This window comes from Panthera uncia (assembly GCF_023721935.1).
Source record: "Panthera uncia isolate 11264 chromosome E2 unlocalized genomic scaffold, Puncia_PCG_1.0 HiC_scaffold_19, whole genome shotgun sequence".
In the NCBI taxonomy this organism is placed as follows: domain Eukaryota; kingdom Metazoa; phylum Chordata; class Mammalia; order Carnivora; family Felidae; genus Panthera; species Panthera uncia.
This window is the reverse complement of record NW_026057588.1, coordinates 8,144,911-8,163,695: the sequence shown is the minus strand read 5'-3', so window position 1 is coordinate 8,163,695 and position 18,785 is coordinate 8,144,911. Positions and strand designations below refer to the sequence as shown.

The window sequence follows — 18,785 nt, the reverse complement described above, 5'->3', positions numbered from 1 at the left end:
AGGATGTGGGGAAGGGGAGGAAGAAAGAGTCAGGACCACACTTCTCACAAGTTTTTGGAGCAGACACCTGTGGGCAGATCCTTGGTTTGCCTAGCATAGACTCTGTGACCTTGGGCAAGGAAGAGTGGGTGGGTAGGAGGTGTCCCCAACTGCCCTCTGCCGCAGCTCCTCCCTGCCCCCGTCTTCTCATCGGTGAAGAAGAGACATACTACCAACCACACTCTGGGGAGGAATAAATGCGATAGTATATGAACAGCCTCCAGCATCCAGTAGGTTCTCAAAAAATGTTAACTGATGGGGGCGCCTGAGTGGCTCAAGCAGTTGAGTGTCTGACTTCGGCTCAGGTCATGATCTCACAGCTGGTGGGTTCGAGCCCCACGTTGGGCCCTGTGCTGACAGCTCAGAGCCTGGAGCCTGTTTCGGATTCTGTGTCTCCCTCTTTCTCTGCCCCTCCCCTGCTCATGCTTTGTCTCTCTCTCTCAATAATGAAAAAACGTAAAAAAAAAAAAAAAAAAAAAAAAAAAAAGCCCTAACACATAAACAACATACAGAACCTCGTGAAATTCACTGGCAACAACTAGTCACATGACCTTGGTGAGTCACAGAGAGTCCAGGAAGTTCAGTGCTGCCAGGTTCTAGAAGATTGAGATGGATACGTTGGGTTTGCACGAATGATTCTCACTGTGGGCACACGAGAGGGACTAGATGTCAATCAAATGCGTTTTCTATTCCAAGTCTCTTTATACATCATTCAGGTATCACTACATTGGCTTCAGCCCTCTGTTTGCTTGGTTTCAATCTTTTGTGTGGCAAACACTGCTAGATGTCCCTTCAATCATGGACGATAGGAAAGTTTTCACTGGACATGTGGCTGCCCAGCTAAAGACTACATTTCCCAGGCTCCCTTGCAACTAGGTCTTACCACGTGAATGGGTTCTGGCCAATGGGATGTGTGCAGCTTCTGAGTTATGGCCTTTTTTAGGCAAAGAGGATGGCCTCCCTTTCAGCCTCTCCCTTCTTGGGACTGGAGTAGAGCTGTGTCGGGCACTGGCGTGTCCTCTTCCCCCGCGAGATGGAAACCATGTGTTGCAGACGGTGGACCCACAAGCTAGAAGGCTAGAAGAAAAACACAATTATGGAGGTAGGCAGGCCTTGAGATCCGCAAGTTGGTGAACTGGAGAGCCAGGAGGGCCAATGTTTAGTTCCAGTCCGAGTCCAAAGGCCTGAGTACCAGGACAGCTGATGGTGTAGGTCTCATCAGAAGGCAGGCAGCTGGAAATGCAGGAAGGGCTGATGTTTCCGTGTGAGTCTGGATGCAGGAAAAAAAGCCCATGTCCCAGGTCAATCAGGCAGAAAGAATTCTTTCTCCCTCTGAGGAGGATCGGCCTTTCATCTCACCGGATGGGCTCGCCCACAGCAGGGAGCCTAGTCTGCTTTACTAAGTCACCAATTTAAATGTGAATCGCACCCGAAACACCCGGAGAATGTTCGACCAGAATATCTGGGCGCCCTGTGGCCCAGTCAAGTTGACCAAGAAAATTAAGCAGGCAGTCCCTGACACCGGAAATTCACTCCCTGTTAATGTCACCGGGGATTGCATACTCTCTCGGACTGTTACACAAGAGGTCAATCAACTTCACTGTTATTTAAGCCACTCTTCCACTAGCCATTGCTAGAGCAGCTGAATGGATGTGCCGCTTCCCAGTTTCCAAAGATATGTCCTGTCCCTGCTTACTTCCCCCGTTAAGAGTTGGAGTCTGCTTGATCTCAGCTTAGGTCTCGATCTCAGGGTCAAGCCCTGCATTGGGCTCTGTGCTGGGCGTGGAGTCTACTTAAAAAGAGAGAGAGAGAGAGAGAGAGAGAGAGAGAGAGTTGGAGTCTAGTTCCTCTTCCCTGAAAATGGAGGGTTCTCATGACTCACTCGTAACCCTTGCCACACGGATGCTCCATGACTTGCGAGGCTGGTGGGAAAGGCACTGCAATTTCTTCCTTGTTCACAGAAACACTTTTTTAAAAGTTTTTTTTTTAATGCTTACTTATTTTTGAGAGACAAAGACAGAGGTGGGGGAGGGGCAGGCAGAGAGGGAGACACAGAATCCGAAGTAGGCTCCAGGCTCTGAGCTGTCAGCACAGAACCCGACACGGGGCTCGAACTCATGAACCACGAGATCATGACCTGAGATGAAGTCGGACGCTTAACCCAGGCACCCTGAAGCTGCAGTGACTCCTGAGTTAACTTTGGAAATCACACTGTCATTGCCACAATACCCTACTGGCCACACTGGTTAGCCCTATTCAGTGTGGGAGGGCCCTACACAGGGGCATGCATATACCTGGGGACTAAAGTCATTGGGGACCATCTTGGAAGAGGGTTTCACAGTTCCAAAGTAGCATCCTTGTTATTATAAACAGTTTTGACTTCAGAACTAGCTAAAAAGTTTTCCGGGCCCCTGGGTGGCTCAGTTAGTTAAGCATCCCAACTCTTGATTTTGCCTCCGGTCAGCATTGCCAAGTTGTGGGATCAAGCCCTTCATGGAGCCTGCTTGAGATTCTCTCCCTCTCCCTCTGCCCCTCCCCCACTCGTGCTCTCCCCTTCTCAAAAAAATAAAATAAAAAGTTTTCTCCCTCCTGCTCAAAGGCTGCACTGTTGAGAGGTGGGCATCAAAAAAGCCCTTTCTTCTTTTCTCTGTAATTAAGGCAAAGGGAGGGCTCATTCATTGGGCGGAAATAACAGGCAAAGATAAAGCTAGCTTCAAAGTTAACAGGAAACACTTTCCCCCAAGGACATGCTTTCTTACAGAGAAACTTTGTTCCCTAGAATCTGTTCGTTCCCTCAGTAAAAATGAAACATCCCACTCTTGCCTGTAGGCATTTGAAACAGAGTAGCAGCCTCAATTTCCAATCCCGGTGCAGAGCCTCACATAACGGGTTTAGGGACCACTCCATATCCAGATCCGCCTTGTAGTTTCCAAGGACACGAGCACCCGGTTCCTCTTCACAGTCTGCACCTGGTGTTGCCCTACCCTTCCTGCAGATCCTGTGAGAACTCTACCTTTTCCTTCGTCAAAATGCTCCATGGTTTCTCTCTTGTGTGGTCTCCGTCATCGCAATGGGTCAATAAACTTGACTTTGTCACACTTATGTTCCTGGTGGTGTTAGGCTGATGTACTAGGACTCCTATAATCTTCTATTGCTATGGCTCCCAGCCACCCTTGGGACAGAGATCCCTTCTCTTGTATGCTCCCCCCACTTCATTATCTGACCCCGACCTATTTTCTAATCCGAATTCTCTTGTCCTCTTCTTTTAAGAGGAAATATCATTTCTACGCAGCAAAGTGCACACTGCATAGGCACAGTTCCATGAATTTTTCAACATGTGTATCCCCGAGTAATCATCATCTCGATCAAGATACAGCATCTTCCAGGCACCCCGGGAGCCTGTCTTGGGGCCCCTCCCTGCTCATACCCTGCCAATCTGCTACCACAGGTTAGTTTTGCCATTTTTTGAACTTCATATTCCTCGTCACAAAAACAGCTCACAGACTCTAATCGTCTAAAACGTCCTGCCTCAATGAGTGAGGTTTTTGGCCTCCGATGTTGCTTCTGCCCTGGGAAGGTCTTAAAGTCACCTGAAACTTCCAAAAATACTGCATGAATGCATGAATGAATGAATGAATGAATGAAAGTTACAGCTGCCATTGAATGAGTGGCGGGTGGAAGGGCGCCACGACGGGGTCTTACCTGTAGGTGCAGATTAGACAGTCACGTGATAGGGGCCCCGGCCTCCCCAAGCAGGTGAGGCAGGTGCTGTCACGTGACCCAACCGCCCTGCGGGGCGACAGCCTGCGGGCCGCCATTTTGCGGGGCGGTCACGTGAGAGCACGCACGCTCAGCGGGGCGCTCACGTGACCAGGGGCGTGCTGCGGCCGCCCGGGCGGACCCGGCGAGAGGCGGCGGCGGGAGCGGCGGTGATGGACGGGTCCGGGGAGCAGCCCAGAGGCGGGGGTGAGGCGGGAGGCAGACGGGCGGGAGGAGGGCGAGCCCCCTCGCCGGCCGGCCCCACGATCCCTCCTGCCGGTCTTGGGGCCGTGCGATCTCCAAGCACTCCGGGGCAGAAACTCCCGGATCGGGCGCTGCCAGCTTCCAGCCCCCTCCCTCCCCGGGGGTTCCCGGCTCTCTGGCCTCCGCGTCCCGATGCCTTTCTGCCTGGCGCTCTCGGACCCCCGAGAAGCTGGAGACCCCAGAATCCCAAGCCCCGGGGCAGGCCCGGGCTTGTCGCCGGCACCACTTCCTGGTGGGAGGGGCGGGTCTCTCCTCTGCCCCCTCAGGCCAGGGGTCTGGATGCATGAAGCGTTCCCTCAACCTCCTCCGCCGGAAGAACGCAGGATTCTGGCCGAGGCTCCCTGCCTTTATCTCCACCAGGGACTCGGCTGCCCGGGCCCCTAGGCACTGTACCTACCAGGGACCCAGAAATGCAGGACCCCCTAGTGTTGTCCTCCCTCAGAGATCATGAGCCACCCTAGTTCCCTGGATCCCCTAGGACCCAAGAGTCCAGGCACGTCTTCCCTCCTTTCTCCTCTAGGGCCCACCAGCTCTGAGCAGATCATGAAGACAGGGGCCCTTTTGCTTCAGGGGTGAGTCTGGGGTGTGATTATTGCCGAGCGGATTGCAGGAGTGATGCCCCATTCTGATTCTGCACCCTCCACACTCCATTCCCACTCTAGTTTCATCCAAGATCGGGCAGGGCGAATGGGGGGAGAGACACCCGAGCTGGCCCTGGAGCAGGTGCCCCAGGATGCGTCCACCAAGAAGCTGAGCGAGTGTCTCAAGCGCATCGGAGATGAACTGGACAGTAACGTGGAATTGCAGAGGTGTGGCCCCTGGGCCCCAGGAATCCAGCCACTGGTCCCCTTCTCCCTCACATCCCCAGAGCCCTGGCTCTCAGGCCCCTCCTCCGCTGGGCCTGGAGTTCAGATCCACAGTCTGCTACTCCCTCAGACCCCGGCGTCCCGGGCCCCACCACTCTACCCGGCTCCCTGGCTGAGAAGCCCGCCCTTCCTCTAGGATACGGACACCCTCCCTCAGGGAGTCCTTTTCCCCACTTTCCTGAATGTCCATCTCGTCCCTTTCCCCCGTGTTGGCCCGTTCTGTTTCACGACAGCCTAACCTGGGCCTCGGCATCCTTGTCTTTGGTGTGAGGGGAATCCCAGAGTCTCCCCCACGCCCTGCCTGGTCGTCCCTCGGCAGCACCGGCTTTCCTCTTTCCTGCAGGATGATCGCAGCTGTGGACACAGACTCCCCCCGCGAGGTCTTTTTCCGAGTGGCAGCGGAGATGTTTTCTGATGGCAACTTCAACTGGGGCCGGGTCGTTGCCCTCTTCTACTTTGCCAGCAAACTGGTGCTCAAGGTGGGCGGCTGCCGGGCAGTGAGCCCCCAGGGATGCTCCGCTCAGACCCGGGAGGACCTGGGAGTCGTGAGGCCAACCCCTGTGGCAGCCCACTAAGCGCAAAGGGAATGGAGAGGGCTACGGGCTGGTTTGTTGGCTCCTTCAGTTACTCGTGCAGCAGACATTTATTGGGCCTACTATGTGCCCGACCCAAGAAGCGGCACCCAACAAAGCAGGCTAGGTCCCTGCTCTCGTGGAGCCCACGATGTCTGATGAGCGTGGTGATGTAATTGTGCAAAGTGGTCGGGAAAGACTTCTGAGAGGGGATGACCTCAAAGCCAAAGTCGCAGCGATCTGTGAAGATTGGGGAAAAGGCATCTGATAGCGGCCCCGGCAAGTGCAAAGGGCCTGAGGCAGGACCAAGGCTGATGCATTGAGGGCAGGGAGGAGGGGGAATGGGTGGGAAATGAGGGCAGATTGTGAGGGGTCCGCTGGGCCACTGCAAGGATGTTAGCTTTGCTCTGAGTGAGATGCGAGTGACTGGGTGGTTAGAAACAGGAGAGTGGGGTGACCTGACTTGTAAATCTAAAGGACTGTTCTAGCAAGCAAAATGTTAATTGTACAATCTAGGCTCCAGGTATGTGGCTATGCACTGTAAAATTCTTTGAACTTTTCTATCAGAAGTTTGTCACGATAAAATATGGGGGAAGCAGAAGCCCGACAATTTTTTTCTGGCCATTGTGGGTAGAAAAGAAAGATTATGGGGCAAAACCTGGGAAATGTGAGAAGGGGGCACCTATAATAGTCCTGCTGAATGATGACTAACCTGGACTCTGGTGGTCACAGTGGAGCGGGGGGGGGGAGCAGATTTCTTAATGTGTTTGCCAGATTAATGATGGGGCTTGAATGTTGGATATGAGGTGGACAACAGGGAAGAGACAGCCAGATAGAGGGTGGGAAAGGGAAGTTCAGGTTGTTGGAGAGTCATGGGCAAGGGGGGATGGCTAGTCCTACCTAATGTGAAGGTCAGAAAACCCCTCTCTGGAGAATGACTTCAGACCTGACATTAGAGCTTTGAGGGAGGAGTAAAAATTTGCTTGGTTAAAGCCTGTTTAGGTAGAAGAATCAGCATGTGCAAAGGTCCTGAGGCAGGGAAGAGTTGGTGGGAATGAAGATGTGGAAGAAGGTAAATGAGACACAGAAAAGAAGTGGAAAAATGGAATGCGATCAAGTCAGAGCCTTCATACAGGGCCTTGTGGGCTGAGCTATGCCTTTTGGTCTTTACCACCTGGGGAGCCATGGAAGGTATGTGAGCAGGGCAGTTGACAGTAAAAAGATCCAGTTAACAATTTACGAAGCTTGTTCTGATTATGAGTGGAAAAGAGACCGCAGTGGGGCAGGAGGGGAGGCAGAGTTGAGAAAGGCGTCGGGCCACTGTCCCGACAGTGAGGACAAGGCTCAACCCCTAAGGCCTATTCCACTCCCTGCAGGCCCTGTGTACCAAGGTGCCCGAGCTGATCCGGACCATCATGGGCTGGACACTGGACTTCCTTCGAGAGCGGCTGCTGGGCTGGATCCAGGACCAGGGTGGTTGGGTGAGGCCCCTAACCTCCCCCCACCCCTACTACTCTGAGACCCCTGAGTCCTCCTGAGCCCAACACAGTGTTGTCCTCCCTGACTCTGGATCATCAGATGGGGTCTATAATGCATTTCCTCACACGTCTGATCGATTCCTGACTCATCTGGTCGCCCCTGACCTCTCGGTGACCCCATGACCTCTCGGTGACCCCTGACCTCTCGGTGACCCCTGACCTAACTAGTATCTCCTATTCTCCCTGGTGCCTCCACTTCCCCTGGAATCCGTCAAGTTTTTTGATAACCCTACGACCCCAACTCTTTAGTATCCATTAATCTTAGGCTTTTACCCCCACTCATGCCCTTTGACCTCTCCCAGGCCCCTCTCCCTCCCTGATTCCTCACATGCTGGCTCAGGGGCTCCCCCCTGGCCCAGCTGCTGAAGTGACTCATGTACCTGTCTGCAGGACGGCCTCCTCTCCTACTTTGGGACACCCACGTGGCAGACAGTGACCATCTTTGTGGCCGGAGTGCTGACTGCGTCACTCACCATCTGGAAAAAGATGGGCTGAGGCCACCAGCTGCCTTGGACTGTGTCTTTTCTGCATAAATTATGGCATTTTTCCGGGAGGGGTGGGAATTGGGGGTCATGGGCATTTTTCTTACTTTTGTAATTATTGGGGGGGGGGATGTGGGGGAGGAGAGGTCTGGTGGGGGCAATAAACCTCTTTCAGGCCACACTTCGGAGTCTGAGTCACTGAGCCCTCTCCCTGGCTGTCACAGGAGACCAGACTTCACGTGCCGGCAAATCTGTTGAGGGAGCCCAGTGCCCTCTGGGTTAGTGAGGGATTAGGTCCCCGCTCTGCCCTCCAAAAGCCCACAACTGGGAGGGGACCGAAGATCACTAGCGTTGAGGTCTATGGTGGTGCTGTGTTCCAGGCAGCAGTGGGCAAGACCTCAGACAGGCAGTGGAGTCCAGGCTGTAGGACAGGGCAGCAGGCCCTGGAGAACTAGGCCTCGGAAGCTTCCACCATATGGGACCAGAGGAAGTCGCACACTTAGGTGGAGAATGGGGCGGGGCGGGGGGGCGGGGGGGAGGAGTCAGTGGACCAGGAGAGGGCTCTAGAGCCCTGTGGGGAAGCTACCCGAGGTCAGAAGGCTGGGCCCAGAAGATCCAAGGGAGAGGTCAAGGCCTGAGCTTGTGCTGAGTGGCCGGAGAGGAGGGGACAAGGCTGGGGGGGGGGGGGGGGGGGGGGGGGCCCCTCCCGGAGAACAGGCCCGGGTGCAGATACTGCAAAATGGCCTAGAAGATTGGATGCAGAAGAGGAAATCGGAGATTGAAATCACTTAGTCACAGCGTCTGTTGTCCCTTTTCTCTGGGTCTTTCTGTCCTCTTGTCTCTGGGGCTCTTCCCCCATCCCCTGTCTACCCCTCACCCCCAAGATCTGGGTCTTCTTCAGATCATCTTTGTCTCCCCCCTTCCTCTCCCTCTACCTGTGAGCATTTCCAAAGTCACCCCTCTCTGCAGGTGGGGCCTGGTGGAGGCTAAAGGTCTTTAGGCTGAGGTTTGAAATTTGGTGAATGAGTAACTCAGGCCCCATTGTGACTGTGTGCCTGGAGCACCTGCCCCTCCCCCATAGACTCTCCCCAGAGACACCAAGTCAGGGGAGAGCTGTCAGACAAGATAGCGAAGGGAGACTGAGTCACCGCCCAGAGAGGAGACAATATGGCCACAGGCCCGAGGAACTCGAAAAGACCGTAAGATGCAGAGACAAAGCACACTCGAGGTGGCACCCTGGGGGAGGGGGCCAGACTTGGATCCCAGCCAGGCCTAGTTCCCAGGGTCCCCGCCAGTCAGCAGCCTGGCAGGACATGAGGTCAGTCGGTGGCCCCACCCCGCCTCTGTGCCTGAGACCCTTACCGCTGAGTTCAGCATGACTCAGCACCGCTGCTCTCCTGGCCACTGGCCCAGGGGCCCCTTGAGGACCCCAGATACCAGCCCGGTCCAGCGTCCCCTTGGTCAGAGGACACCTTGCCTGGGCTGCTTGGAGCGGGCCCCCTCTGCAAAGCAGGCCTCAGTAGCTTTAGCTCCCCTGCTCAGCCTGCCTGCTACCTCCATTAGGGCACTGCAACAGGTTCAAGTTCCTGTCTTTGTCTCCCCCCCCCCCCCCCCCATCAACTAGGACGGGGAGCTCCTTGAGGGCAGGTCCTGGTTGAGCCAATCTGCTTCCAGACACCAGCCTGGAACTGACACACTTAAAAAAAAAATGTCCATTGGTCAAAGACACATCCCATCCACAGGTCCCCAGACCCTCCTTGGGTCCCTAGGATGCAGGGCTTCTCTTTGTGACTTTGAAGAAGCGCGTGTGAGGCAAGACAGGGACAAGAGAGACTGCTTCAGAGCCAAAGGGAATTTCAAGTCTGGCTGCCCTCAGAATAGTCTCCAGGAAATGCAGCCTCAGAGACACCCAAAGTTTGAGTGTCATTTCCCCAAGATATTCCAAGTGGCCCAATCTTTCAAAGGCTCCAAAGGGCTCTCCAAGTCCTCCTACCTCTTAGAAAAGCCCCTACTAGGCTTCCAGAAATATCCCTCTCCCCTGTTACAGGGGGGATTAAAGGGGGAGGATCCCAAGAACAACTGTCCGTTTAATCTTGAAGATCACTTCATGAGCCTCAAGACCCCCAACCCTCTTAGGGGAAGATTCCAGAAAATATGAACTTCCATTGTCAGCTCTAGGGCTACAGAAATTCCCAATCTTTTAGTGAACTCCAGGGCTCCAGGTCCCTCTCTCAACCCATCTATCAGAGAGATACCCCAAGATTCCAGAAGTATCTCACCGCACCGACTTCGAAACTTTGTAATGATCCAGAGACCCCTTATCTTCCAGAGCAACCCCCACTCATCTGGAGGTATCCACACCTCTGAGGAACCTCCAGGGTGCCAGAAAGATCCATGCTCTAAGGCAACCCCAGAATCCAATCTACTTTGCTGAGACACTCCCAAGACCCCAGAATCATAATTTTCCAGGGCTCCCAGTGTCCCCATTAATCTTCCACCCACCAGAGAGACCCCCCCACACACACACACAATCCCCTGACTGTCCAGAACCAGCCCCAGGACCCTTGCACCCCGTAACCTCCCTACCCCCACTTCCCCATTTCACAACAGCCTCGCGCACTGGCGCGTGACTTCCCCACCTCTGGGCGGGGGTCTGGGACTCCTATCAACTCGGATTGGTCAAGCGCGGGCTCCAAGCCCCGCCTCCCGACACCGCAGATTGGCCGACCGCTGTCCCTGAGCGCCCCACCTCCGCGGCCCCGCGCGCTATAAAAGAAGCCGCCCTGGCCACGGCCTTTTGCAGTGCGCCCGGCGGTCCTGCGGATCTGTCTCTTGCTTCAACAGTGTTTGGACGGAACAGACCCAGGGACGCGCCTTCTACCTGCCTCCGACCACCCTCCAACCTTTTTTCCAGTCGCCACCTTCGGAGCCATCTTCTTGCCCATCCTCTGCCTCCGGGACCAGCCAACACCCGATTTTGAACTTAGCTCCTCATCACCAACCAACCATGAGCTCCCAGATTCGTCAGAATTATTCCACCGAGGTGGAGGCCGCCGTCAACCGCCTGGTCAACATGCATCTGCGGGCCTCCTACACCTACCTCTCTCTGGTGAGGGTCCCCAGGACGCCCCCAGCCCAAGTTTCCCCCAAGTGCGCACCTCTGGCCCTCTGCGCACGCGCTGGCTTTCTTTGTCCCGTTGGGTAGTCGGGGGGCGGAGTCGGGGCGCCTGGCCGGCCTTTCTGCCCTGTAACCCGTGTTCGCGCCATCTCTTCCCGCAGGGCTTCTATTTCGACCGTGACGATGTGGCTCTGGAGGGCGTGGGCCACTTCTTCCGCGAGTTGGCTGAGGAGAAGCGGGAGGGCGCCGAGCGCCTCTTGAAGATGCAAAACCAGCGCGGCGGCCGCGCCCTCTTCCTGGACGTGCAGGTAAATAGTGCGCGGGCGGCGGACTACATATCCCAGCAGCCCGCGCGCGCGCGTAGCGGTTTAGGCACCGCGTGGGCTTCTGGGCGATTGTGTTCGCTTTTGTGCTGCTCAAAATGGAGGCGCCCCCGGGTTCCCAAAGCCGCAGCTGTCCACGCCGCAACGTGGTGTCGTCGCATGGGTGGTTGTGGGAGACTGGGGGTGATAAGATGCGAGATCTTAGACGGCTTTGCCACGTATGTAGCGAGTCCTGAGCCCTCTGTCATCTGTACAGAAGCCGTCCCAAGATGAGTGGGGTAAAACCCTGGACGCCATGGAAGCCGCCCTGCTTCTGGAGAAGAACTTGAACCAGGGCCTTTTGGATCTGCATGCCCTGGGTTCCGCCCGCGCAGACCCCCATGTGAGTACCCCCTTCATCCACATGTAATTGGGCCAATTTCCTTTCGAGCCTCGTTTCCCCCTCCGTCGCACCGTTAGTGTGTAACTGACCATATTTTCCTGTCCTGTCCCTCAGCTCTGTGACTTCCTGGAGAATCACTTTCTAGATGAGGAGGTGAAACTCATTAAGAAGATGGGCGACCATCTGACTAATCTCCGCAGGCTGTCCGGCCCCCAGGCCGAGCTGGGCGAGTATCTCTTCGAAAGACTCACCCTCAAGCACGACTAGAAGTCTCTGGAGCCCAGCAGCCTTCGAGAGGGTCCCTCTGGCATTCCCCCCAGATGTCAGGGCTTGTGCCTGGGTCTCTCCTTGCAGCCACTAGGCAGCTTTTTAACCAACCTGGAGCCTTCTCCCAAGCCGTGGACCAAATGAAAACAATAAAGCTTTTTTGCAGCAACCGGTGGTTTTGGGTGTGTGTGATACGAGGTGGTACCGATTTTCGCAAGGCTTCTAGCTGTTCCGCACCCGCAGGGAGTGCTGTTGGCCCCACATCTTTGCTGTTAGTTGCCAGATCTTCCCCAGGGGGTGGGGTGGGGTAGCAGTTTCTCTGCTTTGCTGGGCTGTCAACTGCCCCTCCCACAGGGGAGAGCCCAGACTCCCAAGGAGTCTAGCAAGACCTACTGTTGGTAGTTGGAAGGAGGCATTTAGAGACGATATAAACAGTAACCAGAAACGGGCTCTGATGACTAATGTCCAGCAGCGGGAGCACAGAAAGGGCAAGAGGTCCTGAGCTGGGGGTGTGGGGCTCAGCACGGAAATGGGATGTGAAACTTAGGGCTAAATTCTCCAAACGGGGACTGAAGAAGGTTGAGGAGGATTAGCAGGCAGCCACTGGGTCCAAGCCACAAAACTATGACCCCCCCCCCTCCCCCGACCCTTCCGTTTCTGGTAGAATCTTAACAGGAAATGGCTCCTGGACTTCTGACACCACACCTGTTGTCTCCCAACTTTGGTGGCCACTCGTGATTCTGGCAGGGGAGAGGGATTTCTGCATCCATCACAAACACCGTGGCTAACGGGAAGGACGGTCACACATGCGAATCTAGTTTTCTACTCCCCCGAAATGTGATTGGCTTGGAGCTGCACTCTAGTGAAGACAAGAAGTGAAAAAAACGGTTTTCCCGGAAATAGAGCCATTCAGGGGGGCAGTAGGGCTGAAGTCCAGAGGCCAGTGCCCTGGGAACACGTTCTAAGCTAGTTCTGTCCAACAGAACTTTTTGCAGTGATGGAAATATTTTTCTGCAGTGCTTAATCGGGTAGCCACGAGCCTCAAGTGGCCACAGTGGCTATCCCGCACTTGCGTGTGGCTAGTACTGAGGAATCTGGTTCATTTAAATCTAAATAGCCACACAAGGCTTCGTGGCTACCCCCTGGGTCTCTTCGCTCTGCCCCAGCGATGGCCCCTTTTGGCCGAACACAGCTTCAGGCAAATTTTTTCCATTTGCAAGTCCCAACTAAACAAAGAGAAGTGCCTTCCCCTGGAATAAAACTAGAATCTAAAACAGCAACCCAAGCCTCTCCAAGACTGCAGAGTGAGACAGGGTATCAGAGACCCAGTAGTGCGGCAGCGGGAGGCGAAGAGGAGGGAGAGAAGCCAAGAGGAGGGAGGGGCCAGCAGCGAGGCCCAGCAAGCCCTCACAGTGGACCAAACCTCAGATTCTTAAATATAGATGTATTTTTTTCATCTCTGGACACACATCAATCACACCTCTTCTGCCCTCCCAACTTGGAAAGCAAGTGCATCAGACACAGCACAGCACGCGTGAAGGGCCCCTCCCTTTCACCAAAGCTGGGGGGCAGGACACAGCTTAAGGATGGAAGAGCCTCGAGGTAAATATGAAAGTTCTAGAACCAAGTGGGTTCCATTCTAGACCGGGGAAAGGGACCGGGAGGCAGCACAGTGGTGAGGTTCCAGATGCGGCAGCCGGGACCTAGAACCCAGTGGTTTTACGGTGGGCTTAGGGGTCAGAGGTTGTGGCAGGGGAAGACGGCCCCTTCAGTCCTCAGCAAGGGGATTCCCTGGAGGGCTCGGGAATCTCAAGATAGTGGGGAGAGCTCAGACTCTCAGGGAAGGAGGTACAGGGTCTGGTTCAAAAAAGGCCAGAAAGGCATCTAGACCAAGACTGCATGTTCTCCAATAGGAATGAGAAGCCAGGTGGTTCTGTACCACCCCCCACCTCCCATTGGCCAAAATATGGAGAAAAAGGAGAGCAGGAGTGGGGGGGCCCTCCAGGCAGAGCCAGACACCCCAACAAGGGCTAAGATCAGAGTAAGGACGCGAGTGGCCTGGTCTGGAGCCCGAGTTCTGGAGTTGAAATGGAGGACCTTCTGGATTCAGTTAAGTCCCTGAAAGTGCCCCAGCTGTGGACTTGATTGCCCCATTAACAGGGACACCACATGGTCTCCAGAGCTTGGTGGCCCCCAGGCCACAGCTGAGCATGGCATCTTCGGTGTGCTGGAAAATCAGCAAGCCACAAGGGCTCCAGGAGCCTCCTGCCTGTATGACAACAGACCAGGTTTCCTAAAACCCCTGGCACCATGGCAGGGTAACGGCAGGTGCCCGGCCCTCCCGGGGAGGGAGGAGGCCCAGGCCAGGCCCGAAGGGCTCCGGGGCACAGTGTATGCATTCTGGAACCCAGGAAAGGCACGGCGTTGTGATTCCGGAGTGTCGGGGATTCCCAGAGAGGAGCTAGAAGGGCTGGAGTGTACGGCGGAGGGGACGGGGCTGCGGACCCCAAGGCGGGTTCGGGATGTGGAGTGGGGTTTCGGAACAGTGCCATTCTGCGTCCGCCCTCTGGACGAGCGAGGCAGGATGGGCGGGGAGTGTGGGGCGGCGGGACTTAGTTGCGCTCCTCGCCCAGGGAGCTGGCGGGGCTGAGGGGCTCGCTGGGAGTGCTGATTGAGCTGGAGGGCGCTGTGTCCACGGAGCCGCGCTTGCTCCCGCTGGTGGAAGAGGCGCAGGAGGCGCGGCGCGGCCACTCGGGGGCGCGGATGTTGCGCCGGTCCTTGGCGGCCTCCTCTTCCTCATCGTAGCGCTCCCCGTCTACGTCGGGCGGCCCGTCCCGTGGCTCCTCCTCGTCCTCGCTCTGGTGAGGGCTTGAGTGTCGCGACAGCGAGGGCGATGGCGGCACGGAGGCCGGCCGAGGGTAGCGGTAGCCCTGGGTCTGCGTTGCGGGGGTGTGGGCACAAACCCAGAGTGAGCAGGTGGGGTGTGGGAGGGCCCGGCAGCTTGCCCCGGGGCCTTCCCACTCCTGCAAGGACGCGCACCCACCCCAGCCCTCTAGCTCCGGGCCCATCAGAGAGATCGGGGTCCACTCACCGCGTCAGCCTCGTGGGGCTCATAGGTGAAGTGTTCTGGAAAGGCCTTGGCCAGCGCCATGTGGCGCGCGGACATATAGTACTTAGGGAAAAGAAAGGGAGGGAGCGTCAGCAGAAGGGAACCACACACCGCCCCCAGCAGATGTAGAAGGTGGCGAACCCTAGCCCACACTCTTTAGGCAGAGGAGCACCTTCTGGCGCCTTCCAGTCGGCCCCTATACCGATTATCTTTCTGGCTCCACCCCTGCAGCAGATAAGCAGAGCTGTGAATGGACAGTCTCTGAGCCACGCCCCCATTCACAGGGGCAGAGGTCTTAGGTCAGGTACCTCTTAGGCCACGCACTTCGTGCAAGTAAGGTAACTCTGGCCAATGCGGCCTACCAGCAAAAGATGGTTAATTTCTTAAAGGGAGCGCAACTGTTTCGCGTAGGGGACCCCTGGCCCCCTGCGCCAGCCTTGGAAGCTAAGAAATCAGAGACCGGAAGAAGGCGGTTATACCCGGCCTAGGTATTTCCAGTCTAGAAGGTCTGAGAGGCGCTCCGTGCGGTTTCTCTGGATGATGCGCTGCCGCCGGCTCTGCTGGCAGAAGCTGTAGAGGAAGGAGGTGAGCTGCGAGCAGGAATCATCCAGGCTGCGGAACCGCCGGTCCAGAATGTAGATGCCTGTGGGGGCCAGGACGGGGCAGGGCTCAGATATCAGACTAAGGAAACCTTCATTCTCCCGGGGACTCTGTGGTACCAGGACCCCTCTCCCCATCCCAGGGCCCAGGAGCCCTTCCCTTCCCCCCACCCAGGATCCAAGAGTCTCGGCTCTCGGTCTGGGCGCTGACCGTAAGCTGAGGGGTCTGCAATGTGTTCCTCCATGAAGCAGCCAAAGCCGGAGAGGTTGGTGGAGATACTGGGGATGCCCATAACCGTGCACTCAGCTGCGGGAAGGAGTGAGAAAGGTCTACTTAAGCTTTCCCCTTTTGCGCTTTGAAATCGCAATAGACGCCCCAACAGCGCCATCTACTGACAACTTGAGCAAATCACTGAGCCCGCAAAACCAGAACGTGAGTGCGTTTGATCATAGTCTGTTTCTCAGAGGGGAAGCTAAGAGGTTCAGAAAAGGGAATTCACTCGTCCCAGGGCTTCAGAATGAGGACAAATCTAGAGCTGGGTGATAGGATGTAAATTACTAAGTATGTTCCTCACAACCTGTAAGATGCTTTCTTGTGCCGGACGTAGTTTTGACAGGAAACATGAAAAATTCTCATCACTGCCTCACTGAATACCTTAAACAAGCCTGAAAAATGGTTCACGTAGTTTATTACAATTCTCAGGTAGGGGCGCCTGGGTGGCTCAGTCCGCTGAGCGTCCGACTTCGGCTCAGGTCATGATCTGGCGTTCGTGGGTTCGAGCCCTGTGACGGGCTCTGTGCTGACAGCTCAGAGCCTGCAGCCTGCTTTGGATTCTGTATCTTTCTCTCTCTGCCCCTCCTCCACTTGCACTCTGCCTCTCTCTCTCTCTCTCTCTCAAAAATAAACATGAAAAAATTAAAAAAAAATAATTCTCACCTAAGTGTTCCGAAAAACCTCCATAACCTGTAAACACAGGCACAAATATAACGGGGCTTCATGAGAAAAAGAGGGTTGGGGCCAAGCACACAAAACCTATGCATCACTGTAACCATGGCCGAAATGAAACTGGCAAAATCATTACCCCAATTATTATGCAAGCACAGTTTAAAAGGTTTGTTAAATTGCTCATAAGAAATACTATGGGGGCGCCTGGGTGGCTGAGTCGGTTAAGCATCGGACTCTTGAGTTCGGCTCAGGTCACGATCTCATCGTTCCTGGGATTGAGCCCTGTGTCAGGCTCTGCTCTGACAGCATGGAGCCTGCTTGGGATTCTCTCCCTCCCTCTCTCTGCCCCTCCCCTGCTCACACTCTCTCTCTCTTCCTCAAAATAAATAAACTTAAAAAAAAAAAAAAAAAAAAGAAATACTACAGCAACTGTGATATTTACTTAGCCTCAAAACCAATCTTGATTGAAGAGTGTGAGGAAGGGTTGAGTTTGGGGCCACGGCAAAATGTCCCCAAACGGGGGAGAAGTGCAAATAAGCCCCAACCCGGAGCCTGTGTCTAAAGGGAGTCAACGCCAGGGTACGTGGGTGGCTCAGTTGGTTAAGCATCCAACTCTTGGTTTCAGCTCAGGTCATGATCTCACAGTTTTGTGAGTTTGAGTCCCGTATCGAATCCCCGCTCAGGACTTTCTCTCTTTCTCTCTCTCTCTCTCTCCCTCCCTCCTTCCCTCCCTCCCTCCCATGCTCATGCTGTCTCTGTCTCTCTCAAAATAAATAAACGTAAAAAATATAATAATAACAAAGGGAGCCAACGCCTTCATAAAAGAGGACGGCGGAGCGAATGGGCACTGGGGACACCTCTGAGAGACTTGGCCCCATTCAGTCGTGTTGGTGAACTACGTATTCAGCTGTTGATATCGCGGGCGGGGGTGGGCAACCAGCAGCAAACTGGGGGAAATCACGTGTGACCTGTGACCTCAGCCCTCTAGTTACACATCACACGAGCGACCGTGTCACAAAAACACATGCTGCAGGCCAACAGACCGTGGCCATCGTCCCTGTTTTGCAAAGGAGAGCCTGGGGCACAGAGCGGGCAAGTGCCGTGCCCGGGGTTGGTGCCCCATCTGACCAGGAGCCGACCACCATGCTGCACTCACCCGGCGTGTAGCCCCAAGGCTCATAGTAGGAGGGGAAGACCCCAAGGTGGCAGCCACGGACAAATTCCTCATAATCCACGGGGAGCAGGGGGCTCGTGGAGGAGAGGAACTCTGGGTGGAAAATCACCTAGCAGTGAAAAAGAAGAGCTCAGCCCAAACTCCCTGGGATCCCAGGGGGGCCCAGAGAGGGCGAAAAGCCTGTCTAAAGTCACACAAATCAGCGGTAGGACAAAGCATCGAATCCAAGTCTGTCCGCTTAAAGTGCTAAGGTCCTTTCTAAACATAGCGATCCCTTAATAAACCAGGGGAGACGGGGGACGTGAGGCCCAGCTCCCCCTACCTCCACCCCACCCCTCCATGCTTGACCCAGCCTGGCCATTGCCCTCACCTTGACCCTGTCAGCACTACTATTGAAGAGTCCGATTCGACGGATGGTGGTCAGGATAGGATCCGAGGAGTCGTCCAGCATATTGTGGGTGCACACAGGGGGGAAAGACTGTCGCTGCAGGGGCCACGAGAGGGATGGGGGTCAGAGAAGGGACAGAGGGCTCCCTCATTCCCTGTGAGCCACGCTGACGCAGGAGGAGGTCACAATTCCCACCAGGTTGTGGGGACACAAGCCCAAGAGATCAGAAGGTGTAGATATCTGGGGCGCCTGGGCGGCTCAGTAGGTGGAATGGCCGACTCTTGATTTCGGCTCCGGTCATGATCTCACAGTTGGTTCGTGAGTTCGAGCCCCGAGTTGGGTCTCCACTGTCAGTGCAGAGCCTGCTTGGGATTCTCTCTCTCTGGCCCTCCCTTGCTTGCGCTCTCACTCTCTCTCTCAAAATAACTAAATAAACTTAAAAAAAAAAAAAAAAAGAGGAGTCATAGATATCCTCCTTGGCTCTCTCTGTAAAGGCTCACTTTTCTCTTTGAACACCATGAGCTGAGGGGCACCTGGGTGACTCAGTCGGTTAAGTGTCCGCCTTCGGCTCAGGTCATGATCTCACGGTTCATGGGTTCGAGCCCCATATCGGGTTCTGGGCTGACAGCCAGACAGCCCTCCCTCTCTCCCAAAAATAGATAAACATAAAAAATAACTAAACAAAAACACACCATGAGCTGAAAAGAAACTACAATTCCCATTTGTCTTTGAGGCAAAGCCAGCGTTAACCTGCCTCCCCTGACTACCGGGAGTTGTAGTTACTGGGTTCTGTACTCTGGGCTCCATCATCAAAGAAACCCAAAGGAACTAAAATTCCCCCAAGTCAATGGGGGGCAGAGACTTTGTCAGAATGGCAGCAAGCTTCAGGGGCTGCTGGAAGTTGTAGTTTTCTTTTTTTTTTTTTTTTTTAATTTTTTTTTCAACGTTTTTTATTTATT

The 18,785-nt window shown here is 55.0% G+C and overlaps 3 protein-coding genes and 1 long non-coding RNA gene across 6 annotated transcripts in view; 2 read left to right on the top strand and 2 right to left on the bottom strand.

The window, feature by feature from the left end:
* Nucleotides 1–10: 10 nt before the first annotated feature.
* Nucleotides 11–9,129, bottom strand: LOC125915140 (uncharacterized). 2 transcript variants are annotated; one of them, XR_007455575.1, is made up of 5 exons: nt 8,456–9,129; nt 7,687–7,771; nt 7,419–7,514; nt 923–5,740; nt 11–681 (listed from the first exon to the last, which is right to left on the bottom strand). It is a non-coding gene; the product is annotated as an uncharacterized LOC125915140 (long non-coding RNA). The 2 variants fall into 2 exon arrangements; XR_007455576.1 differs by having other exon boundaries at nt 11–1,116; nt 5,168–5,740.
* Nucleotides 3,924–7,600, top strand: BAX (BCL2 associated X, apoptosis regulator). Of its 2 annotated transcripts, XM_049620809.1 has the most exons (6): nt 3,924–4,005; nt 4,583–4,634; nt 4,725–4,871; nt 5,272–5,407; nt 6,877–6,981; nt 7,429–7,600. In XM_049620809.1, exons 1-6 carry the CDS (start codon nt 3,972–3,974, stop codon nt 7,531–7,533), a joined length of 579 nt encoding a protein of 192 aa, XP_049476766.1. In that variant the 5' UTR covers nt 3,924–3,971; the 3' UTR covers nt 7,534–7,600. The 2 variants fall into 2 exon arrangements, with proteins under 2 accessions (XP_049476766.1, XP_049476765.1); XM_049620808.1 differs by lacking the exon at nt 3,924–4,005 and having other exon boundaries at nt 4,510–4,634.
* Nucleotides 9,130–10,300: 1,171 nt separating the features above from the next.
* Nucleotides 10,301–11,779, top strand: FTL (ferritin light chain). Its single transcript, XM_049620810.1, has 4 exons — nt 10,301–10,629; nt 10,800–10,946; nt 11,218–11,343; nt 11,458–11,779. Exons 1-4 carry the CDS (start codon nt 10,528–10,530, stop codon nt 11,608–11,610), a joined length of 528 nt encoding a protein of 175 aa, XP_049476767.1. The 5' UTR covers nt 10,301–10,527; the 3' UTR covers nt 11,611–11,779.
* Nucleotides 11,780–12,276: 497 nt separating this feature from the next.
* The window catches only part of GYS1 (glycogen synthase 1), a 17,303-nt gene continuing 10,794 nt past the window's right edge, over nt 12,277–18,785 (bottom strand). Inside the window, exons 11-16 of the mRNA XM_049620806.1 lie at nt 17,809–17,922; nt 17,421–17,547; nt 15,530–15,625; nt 15,199–15,362; nt 14,702–14,782; nt 12,277–14,546 (exon numbers count right to left, since the gene is read on the bottom strand). Of these exons, the coding sequence (XP_049476763.1) occupies nt 14,223–14,546; nt 14,702–14,782; nt 15,199–15,362; nt 15,530–15,625; nt 17,421–17,547; nt 17,809–17,922 (906 nt within the window). The 3' untranslated portion in view covers nt 12,277–14,222. The remainder of the gene's footprint in view (nt 14,547–14,701; nt 14,783–15,198; nt 15,363–15,529; nt 15,626–17,420; nt 17,548–17,808; nt 17,923–18,785) is intronic.